This window comes from Lichenostomus cassidix, chromosome 5, assembly GCF_008360975.1.
Source record: "Lichenostomus cassidix isolate B80296 chromosome 5, HeHo_3.0, whole genome shotgun sequence".
NCBI classification, from domain to species: Eukaryota; Metazoa; Chordata; class Aves; order Passeriformes; family Meliphagidae; genus Lichenostomus; species Lichenostomus cassidix.
This window is the reverse complement of record NC_139486.1, coordinates 59,221,092-59,231,527: the sequence shown is the minus strand read 5'-3', so window position 1 is coordinate 59,231,527 and position 10,436 is coordinate 59,221,092. Positions and strand designations below refer to the sequence as shown.

General features: G+C 52.1%; 1 protein-coding gene across 1 annotated transcript; it reads left to right on the top strand.

Moving 5' to 3' along the window:
• Positions 1–8,951: 8,951 nt before the first annotated feature.
• On the top strand, positions 8,952–9,944 carry LOC146436808 (mas-related G-protein coupled receptor member A2B-like). Its single transcript, XM_085063915.1, has one exon. The coding sequence runs from the start codon at positions 8,952–8,954 to the stop codon at positions 9,942–9,944; it is 993 nt and encodes a 330-aa protein (XP_084920041.1).
• The last annotated feature ends 492 nt before the right edge of the window (positions 9,945–10,436 follow it).

The window sequence follows — 10,436 nt, the reverse complement described above, 5'->3', positions numbered from 1 at the left end:
AGTGCAAACAGTTCCTGATCCATGAGCTAAAGGGGCTCCAGGAGAGCTGGAGAGGGACTTTGGAGAACGGCTTGGAGTGACAGGACAAGGGGATATGGCTTTCTCACTGACAGAGGCTGGGTTCAGATGTGATACTGGGGAGAAATCCTTCTCTGCGAGGGTGCTGAGGCACAGGTTGACCAGAGAAGCTGTGGCTGCCTCAGGATCCCAGGAAGTGTTCCAGGCCAGGGTGGATGGGGTTTTGAGCAATGTGGACTTTTGGAAGGTGTTGCTGCTGGTGAAGGGGTGGGATCAGTAAAAACAACCACAAGTGCTCCCAGGATGGAGGAGGAGGAGGATAAGCTCTGGTGAAGGGCTGATAGGGGGTTAACAGCACTGCTAAATCTGATCTCTTATAACTTTTATTGTATCATTAAGGGGATTGGCAGTAATTAATGTGGGGTCTAACTGCTGATAATCTGGCTGCAAGCAACTCTTTTCTGTCCTTCCTTTGGACAGAGTGTGCCTACAGCAGAATGAGAAAAAAGGGCAATTCTTGTCTCAGTTGTGCTCCCTTGAGTCCAGGGAAGGTTTTGGCAATGGTCCCAGAGCTGTTCCCAGAAAGGGAGTTGTTTCTGAGAAGCACCCAGCTGCCTCCCCAGCACTGCCAGCACTGCCAGCACTGCCAGCATTCCAGTGCCACCAGCACCACCAGCATCCCTCTGCTGCTGGAGGGACCATGACCCCTCAGGGGACAGAAATGAGCAATGGTAGAAACCTGTAGGGAGACGAAAGGGACAGCAGTCAGAGAATGGGACATTCTGCAGGGAAGGAGTGTTTCTAATCAAGAGGAAATGACGAGCCATTTACACAGTTCTGGTGGAGCTTTTGAAAAAAGCCACTTCCCTTGCAGCAAAAGCAAAAAAAAAAAAAAGGAAGTGAAACTCAGATGTAGCCAAAACTGCAGTTTCCGACTCCCCCGTGACTCCACCGAGTCTTGGGAAGCAACACTGTGACAGGGCACAGAGAGGAGTCAGCAGGACAGGAGTGGGGACCTCCTGGGGATCTGGGCACTTTCTCCTTCATGTTACTGACCTGGGAGGATGTTGGGGAAGATGAAATAAGAAAGCCTTATAAATATGATTACCTGGCAAAAGATGCTGAGAATCTGGAAAAAAAAAGTGAGATTGAAATGAAGACAAGCTTTGAGTTACCAAACCCCATTTACTGAAGAACTAGAAAACAATGTTATGGCTGACTGGAGCTAATCCCCTCTTGATGAAGCAATACCCTCTGCTCGTAGGCAGGTCCAAGGGTCAGAGCAGACCCTGCCAACTGGGCAGAGCGTCCAAAGAGCAGTTTTTAGAGTTTAAAATATAACGCCGTATGGTGATGCGATGGTTCTAATAGGTTGTATGTAAATGTTGTAGGATTTGTAGCTTGTTCTACATTGGTTAATAAGAATTAGAATATTCAACACAGAAGATGATTTATTGTATTGTAAATGGCAACCTTGCATCTTTTTCTTTTCTATCTTTTCTGCTCTATCTCTCTCTCTTTCTCTCTCTCTTTTTCCTCTGACCTCCTTTGGGCTGTGTCTGGCAGCCCCTGGCAGCTCTCCTACACCCATGCCCTTTCACAATTAACCCCATGCTCTATGACCTGACTTCAGAGATCTCTTGTCTCTCGAAGATCAAACGAATCTTCGGATTTTGTTCCGACCATGTGCAACTGACAAACAAACCCATCTAATCCTGCGGATCCAAATCCTACACGAGGATCTGCATTAGGATGTGGACCCCAAAGGAGCAAGTGATGCCAGGAACAGCTGCTGATCAGGACAGACACCCTTTGCCTGCTGCTGCCCCACACTGAACAGGTCAGTGCAATGTTTTCCTTCCTCCCTACCCCACCTGCCTCTTCTCCAGCAGCTGCTCTGTTCCTGCCACCCTCTCCCGGTGACTGTAGTGTCCTCCCCAGCTCCTCCCTCCTCTGCCCTGAGCTTCCCTTCTGTATCTTGGTATTGAAATCAGATGGAAAAAACTTTTTAAGACAATGGAACATATTAGGAAGTGGGAATTCTTTATCTGTGCAGGTCACACGGAAGGATGTCTCCTTTTTCTGTGTGTGGAGAGACTTTACAACAGGGGTTTTATCCATTATAATCTTTCAAAGTCATAAAAAAGTGATTCTTTTCTAATACATAAACATCACTGAATGTATTCACTGTATTCACTGTACAGTATTGCAGTATTCACTGAATGCTGCAATATTAAAGGTGACCCTCCTTGAACTTTTCCTTTGGCCATGTGCTGTTGCTTCTTGTTACAGAACTTGTCCCAAAAGCACTGGAGGCCTCCTTATCTCTTTCTCCACTGGTTCCACCCACGTTTATCCTTCTCTGTCCACACCTTTACATCCTTTTATCTTTTCGTCCAGCTGGTCGTTTAACAGCTTCAGGGAAGCTGAAATTTTTATTCTCTGTGTTCTTTATAATTTTTCTGCCAAACAGCCCAAACCTCCCACCTCCCTCTCCCACCCCACTATTTCCACTGTTCTCCTCCCCTGCACATCTCACTGCTCTCTACTGAATCCTTCCCACTGCAGGGAGCTGCTGAGGAGCTGCATGGTCCATCCTGGGATTCTCCAAGCACTGACTCCCCATCCACTCTGACCACAGCCAGGGGCCTCATCCCACCACCTGCCCAGTGTCCATCCATGGAGGTGAGCACTGTCACCCCCCCTCCTGCCTCACCCACTGAAGAGGATGATCCATGTGAAATAGATGTCAGCAGCATGGCCATACACAGTGCCACACTGCTCATCTGCCTCTGTGGGCTGGCTGGGAATGGGGCTGTCATCTGGCTCCTCAGACTGAAAGGCCCTAACATCAGAATCTTTGAGCTGGCTGTCATCGACTTCTTCTTCCTCCTCTTCACAGTCCCCTCTGCCCTGCTCTCCCTGGTGGAGGAAGTGTCCTGCTCCACTATCATGTCCCGGGTGTACCTGAGCTTCCTTTTCCAGGTGTCTGTGTTCTCCTACTACTGGGGGCTGTATCAGCTGACAGACACCAGCACTGGGATGGGCATGTACAAGCTGTGCCGCCCCTGCTGCCACCTTCCCCGGCGCCTGCTGTTGGTGGTGGACATTGTCCAATTCTGGGCTTTCTTCACTCTCATCACTGTCATTCCCACAGTGAATTCCCTGTGTCCATCACACAAGCAGGAGCAATGTCGGGTGGCTCTCATCTCCGTGCTCACCATCATCCTGCTCCTCTTTGCTGCACCTGACATCATTTCCAGATCAATCAACTTCATTAAGGCCAAATGTGGCTCCAAGCAGCAGCAACTCAAGAAGCGTGACATTGTTATCTTCCTCATTCTGCTCTTCACACTCCTCCTCGCCATCTGGAACTTCCTGCAGCAGCTCGGCTACATTGTTGCATCCTCCCAGGTTTTTCTCCTCTTCAACTGCATCAACAGCACCATCAAACCCTTCATCTACTTCCTGCTGGGGAGGTGTTGGAGGAACTGCTCCATGGAGTCCCTAAGGGAATCTCTCCAGAGGGTTTTTGATGAGCAGGAAGACAACTCTGCCAACGAAGAAGACGCCAACACAGACTCGGTGCTCTGAGCCTGTTGATGCCTTTGACTGCACTGCTGAAGGACCCTGGAACAGAGGCTGAGGGTTTCCATGAGCCACCTGATTAATATCCACAGGATCTCCCTCCCACACTGTATTCCTGCAGGAGAAGCAAGCAGGGGCATGTGGGAGGGATGCTCTGCAGGGAGCACATTGGAGCATGGCTTTCCTCCTCCCTCCCAGGTCCTAGAATACTATTGCACCAAAGGGATATTTCCCAACACAGCTGTGATCCCAAAAATCCCCCTGGCACCATGTTCCTGCATCCCACTGCAGTCTGATATCAAGAAACAGCATCCTGAACCGTGAGCTGCCTTCACCCCGTCTGCCAGCACTTGCTGCCTTCCTCTGGCTCCTGCTGCCAGCCGGGAATGGGGGTGGAGGGAGGGAGGGAGGGAGGGGACAGAGCCATGGCTTTTGCTCCCTGCAGCAAACATGATCCCGAGTGCCCAGAGCTGGGATGGCAGCGGCACAGCCGGCATGGGCAGGATGGCCCAGGGGCTCAGCATTCCCTTCCCAGCTGCTCTCTGAGTGGCACAGCAAAGATCTCCCTGGTCCCGGCTGGAGCAGGGCAGCAGTGGGGCTGTCAGGGGGGAAGGTGGCCCCGGGGGAGTCTGGGTGTGTCAGAGGGGTCAGGAGGGGTCAGGAAGGGTGTGGATGCTGCTGATCCCAAATGTCCTCACTGGAGAGCAGCAGAGCTACAGGTTGTGCTCAGAGCCAGGGAGAGGCCAGGAAAGCTGCTGGATGGGATGGGATGGGATGGGATGGGATGGGATGGGATGGGATGGCAGTGGGGTGGAAATAGGGATGGGGAGCGATACCAAGAGGGGCTGGAATAAACTTTCTGACACAATGGGGAGCACTGGGAAGCATTAGGAAGCAGGAATTCTTTACCTGCACAGGACACACAGAGGATCTCTCTTTGTTGTGTGTCTGAGCTGAGACTTCACAGCAGGGGCTTTATCCATTATAACCATACATAGTCATTAAAACTTGTTTCTTATCTAATATCTAAATATCACTTAACTCAGACTATTTTCTGTGCATCCTCATCCTCCTGAGTGTCTGCCGTGGTTTCAGCCTCACTGAACCCCAGGCACCTATGGCAGCTGCTTGCTTGTTCTCTGCCCTGCCACATCCGGGAAGAGGGGAGGAAAAAAGAAATTAGTTAAGCGTTCATGAGTCAAAATAAAGGACAGTGAGAAAATACTTCAAGGGTAAAACAGGCTCCACTTAAAGTTGCAAAGTGAATTTATTACTAACAGAGTCAAAGGAGGATAATGAGAAGTAAAAGAAACCCTTAAAGACACTGTTTTTCCTCTCACCCCCTCCCTCCTTCCCACCAACAGTGCAGGGAGGGCAGGGTGTGGGGCTTTGGGTCAGCTCATCCCCAGGATCTTCCACTGCTCAGGGAGAGAAGTCCTTCCCTGCATTGCCATGGGCTTCCTGCCACAGGAGAGAGATCTCTGTGAACTCCTCCAGTGCAGCTCCAAACTCAGGAGCAGCAGCAGCACAGACAATCCTGCTGCAATGTGAGCTCCTCCCACGGGCAGTCAGTCCTCCCAAACTGCTGTGCTGTGGCTCCCTCATCCACGGGCTGCACTCCTCCAAGCACAGGCTGCTCCAGCCTGGAATCAAGGGCTCTCTATCTCCACTGGGACTTCCACTGGATCACAGCCTCCTCCAGGCACCCACCCACTCTGGCATGGGGCACTTCCTCCATGGGCTGTGGGTGGATTTCTGCATCCCTGTTGGACCCCATGGGCTGCAGGGGCACAGCTGCTTCACCACGGTCTTCACCACAGCCTACAGAGGAAACTTGGTTCTGGTGCCTGGAGCACCTCCTCCCTCACCTTCTGCACTGCCCTTGGTGTCTCCATGTTGTTTCCCTCACATGTTGTCACCTCCTCTTCCTCCTTCCCTGGCTAGAAACAACTGCATGCACATTTGCTTTGATTTCTCCTCCAATATGTTATCACAGAGGAGTACCCACCATCTCTAACTGGCACAGGCTTGGCCAGCAGCATATATATCATCTTCAGAGCAATTAGAGATTGGCTCTGCTGGACATGGTGAAAGCTTCCAGAAGCTTCTCACAGGAGCCATCTTTGTGGCACCCCTACTAACAAAAACTGGGCCAAGCAAAACCAACACAGAGGGTCATTGCATGGGGAGCACAGCCAGAGAACAGGGCTGAGCCAGGCTGCTCTGGCTCAGAGCCATGTGGCCTCATGTCCCCATACTTCTGGCTGTCTCTGACACATCTCCAGGTGCCACATGTCTAGCAGTGCCTCACAGAGCTGTCACCTCCACCACAGCAGTGTCCCCAGGGCTGTGGCTCCCCTCCTCACTCCTGCTTTTCTCCTCAAACACCCTCCACAGAGCGACTTAGATGGAGCACAGACAGTGCTGCTGGCAGCTCCCCACCAGCACATAAATCACAGGGTTGAGGCTGCTGTTCAGCAATGCCAGCAGCCAGGAGGTGTTTTCTGGGAATAAGTGGACAGAATCAGAAAGGCTGAGGAGAACCTCCAAGCAGAAAGGGATGCTGAAGGCAAAGAAGAGCAGGACGTTGAGCAGGATGGTGACACAGGGCTTCCCTGGCTGCCACCTCTGGGAGCCACAGCGGAGCTTGAGGAACAGGAACAGGTTGGAAACCAACATCACTACGGACAGAATCAGGGAAATCACAAGGGCTACACCTGTAAGGACTGTCCCTGAGTCTTCAGTAAAGGTGAGGTAGAGGGAGGACACCAAAACCCCAATGAGAACCCAGAGGGACCCACTGATGACACCCGAGAGGTGCTGGGGGCGGTGGCTTTGGTACCAGATGGGGCAGAGGATGGAGACACAGCGCTCCATGCTGAGGGCTGTCAGCAGCCCAAGGCTGCTCAGGTCAAACAGGTGGCACAGGAGTTCCACTGCAAATACAAAATCTGTGTAGAGAGGAGCAAGATGAATCAAAGATGTGCAAAATGCTGCTAAGGTCAGAAAAGCCAAGATAAGCAGGGAGAACAGGAGGAGCAGGGAGAAGTCACCTACAGCCAGATTTAGGATGTAGACAGTGAAAGGGTTCTGCTTCATGTGGAAGCCCAGGAACCACATGGCCATCCCATTCCCCACCAGCCCACAGAGGGAAATCCCCAGACAGACCCCTTCAAAAGCAATCAGTGTGTACGGAAAGCTCAAGCATTGATCTGGGAGATATTCCTCCAAGTCCACAGATTCATTCAGGGTGAGGTTTGTTGTGCTGGTCTCCTCCATGGTGAATGATCCTGAACCCAGTGGCTGCCTTCTCCTTTTCCCGTCCTTTCCTCTCCCTTTCCCTTTTCACCACCTCCTAGGGAGAGATGGGGAACCGGATGGAAATAAGGGCCACCACCATTCCCAGCACTTCCCATCTGCTCACACAGCTCCACACCAGCCCCGGGAAGAAACCCCATCCCCCCAGTTCCCAGGACAAGGACAGAAGGCATCTGCCACTACTCCATCCGTGGACTCCTACCTCCAATGGGAACTGCACTGTCACAGGAGCCCCAGGAGAAAGGATTTGGGGATGGCTGCTGGGACCACTGGCTCTGCTTCAGCCTCCTCCCTCGTGCCTGGTGTGCAGCCCTTAGCCCAGAGATCACATGCCATGGTCAGAGCCTCCCCTCACAATCTGACCATGTCAGTGACAGCTTCCCCTCACATGTCCCAGGGACAGAGATCTTGTCAAGAGGAGGTGGCTTCATCACCCCCTTCCTCTCCTCCCCCCAGTTCTTCATGAGGAGCTGCTAATTTGTTATGATCCTATTAAGTCAGACACTCAAATTCTATAATTTTAAACACCATTTACTGGGTCTAAAACAATGAAGAAGGAGAGTACAGCACAGATAATATTATGTCCCTTCAGATGCTGTGAACCTTGAGGTAAAATGCTCCTCTGGTGATGGAAGATCCTGTCCATGGAAAGCCTGCTCCACTATGGTCATTTCAGCTTCTACAGGGTTTTGTGAACCCCTCAGAAATTCCAGACCTCATTGTGAACCCAGTCCCTGCCCCTTGGGTGCCAACAGAGCCCCTGAGCAGCAGCCATGAGGACAAGCACTGGCCTTGTGTCCACTTGCTGTGGGAAATCACCAGTGCCCAGACACAGGAGTGCACGAGGGCTTTGCCCACAGCCTCTCATCACATCCCATCTAACCACAATCAGCAGCCCAATTACCCCTGCTGAGCATGTGTCTCCTCTGAGATTAGGTTTGTGGGGTACATGGTGCTGCCAGTGTGCTCTTATCTCCAAGTGGTTCCTGCCACACAATCTCAGCCTTTCACAGCACAGGGACTGGCATTTTGTTGCTTGTTTTCTGCACTTCTTTCATGCATTTTTCATCTCCTCTGGAGTTGTATCCTGTGCTTGTCATCCCCCAGACTGATGTGCTCCAAAGATATCCTTGTTGATGCACAAGGTCCATGGTCTCTCCAGGGTGTCCAGCCTGGAGCTGCAGGATTTGGAGCTAGAGGAAGACTTGAAACAAGGAGAGAACATAAGTTCAAGGTCCATCCCTGAGAGGGAGATGGAGAAAGGTGCAACTCCTGGAAGTGTGTCCCAGAAGGAAGTTGGGAGAAGTCTTTGAGCACCAGATACATGTCACTAGAGGCACTGAGCAACTTGTGCTGTTGCAGGTCTGCACATCAGGGATTTCTCACTCTTGGAGGTCTCTGGCTCCTCTCTCTCACCTCTCTGCCATCCTGGGAATGTTATATGTCCCCTCCTGTGTTGATGGATACCCACCATCCACCACCACACAGGGAAAGCCAGAAGCCCCTCACATGGTGGGACAACAGCAGAGAATGGCAGGAGGAGAGGAAGGGGGTGACATGGCCACCTCCTCCTGACAAGATCTCTGTCCCTGGGACATGTGAGGGGAAGCTGTCACTGATGTGGTGAGATTGTGAGGGGAGGCTCTGACCATGGGATGTGATCTCTGGGCTAAGGGCTGCACACCAGGCACGAGGGATGAGGCTGAAGCAGAGCCTGTGGTCCCAGCAGCCACCACCAGATCCTTTTCCCCTGGGGTTCCTGCGACAGAGCTGTTCCTACAGGAGGTAAGAGTCCAGGGATGGAGTAGTGGGTGATGCCTCCTTTCTAGGGACAGGACTGGACAGGGTGGGAGTTTGTCCTGGGCACTGCAGGGGTGTGGGGTCTTCCTGGGTCTGGTGTGGGGCTGTGTGAGCAGATGGGAAGTGCTGGGAATGCTGATGGCCCTTATTTCCCTCTGGTTCCCCATCTCTCCCTAGAAGGTGGTGGAAGAAGGAGAAGGCAGCCACTGGGAACAGGATCATTCACCATGGAGGAGAGCAGCACAACAAACTTCACCTTGAATGATACAATTTATGGAGACCTGGACTGGGAGGAATTTCTGACACGTGTATGCTTGAGCATTCCATATACAAGGATTGCCTTTTTCGGGGTCTGTCTGGGGATTTCCCTCTGTGGGCTGGTGGGGAATGGGATGGTTGTGTGGTTCCTGGGCTTCCACATGAAGCAGAACCCTTTCACTGTCTACATCCTAAATCTGGCTGTAGCTGACTTCTCCCTGCTCCTCCTGTTCTCCCTGCTTATACTGGGTTTTCTGACCATAGCAATATTTTGCACGTCTTTGTTTCATTTTATTGTACACTATTTGGATTTTGTGAGTTTCCTTCGGTTCCCATGCTACCTGTTTGACCTGAGCAGCCTGGGGCTGCTGACAGCCCTCAGCATGGAGCGCTGTGTCTCCATCCTCTGCCCCATCTGGTATCGCTGCCACCGCCCCCGGCACCTCTCGGGTGTCATCAGTGGGTCCCTCTGGGTTCTCATCGGGGTTTTTGTGTCCTCCCTCTATGTCACCTACACCTTTACTGAAGACTCTGTGACCATCCTTGCAGGTGTAGCCCTCGCCATTTCCGTGGCTTTTTCCCTCATGATGTTGGTTTCCAACCTGCTCCTGTTCCTCAAGCTCCACTGTGGCTCCCAGAGGAGACACCCAGGGAGGCTCTTTGTCACCATCCTGCTCAACGTCCTGCTCTTCTTCATCTGTGGCATCCCTTTCTGCATGGAGGTTCTCCTCAATCTTCCTTTTTCTAGCCCTTTATTCTCCGAAAACATCTTCTTTCTGCTGGCACTGCTGAACAGCAGCCTCAACCCTGTGATTTATGTGCTGGTGGGGAGCTGGCGGCAGCGTCGCTTCCAGCGCTCCGTCAAAGTCGCTCTGCGGAGGGTGTTTGAGGAGAAAGCCAGGAGTGAGGAGGGCAGCCATGGCCCTGGGGACACTGCTGTGGTGGAGGCGACAGCTCTGTGAGGCACTGCTGGACGTGAGGCACCTGGAGATGTGTCACCTCAAAGACACCCACAAATATGGGACCATGTGGGCACATGGCTCTGAGCTCAGTCTTGTTCCTGTATTCCCTATGAATGACCCTCATTGCCTCAGGGAATAAACTCCATCTCCTTTGGCTCAGCAGATGAGTTTCATGGGGTTTTGGGGGATCTCTTGCCTGGGCAGAGTGTGACAGGTTAAGTCCTGGGGACATATCCTGTATGGGAGGGCAGCAATTTCCCAAATCTCTGTGGGGCTGGGGCCTCTGGATGGCAGGAGAAAGGTAAGGATCTCAAGGACCATCCTTCCCAGTCTGTCTGACAGAGCCAGCCCTGTATTCCCTGCTCATGGGAAGAGACCAAACTGACCCAAGGTAGGGCTGCTGAGCTGGGGGAGGGACAGCAACATTCCCTTGCCCATTAAGTGGGAATTTGTCACATTTTTCCATTCCATAATTAAATCATTCCGAGTAAA

What these genes read in the sequence shown, in the direction of transcription:
- LOC146436808 (XM_085063915.1), top strand. Translation starts at nt 8,952, where the DNA reads ATGGAGGAGAGCAGCACAACAAACTTCACCTTGAATGATACAATTTAT.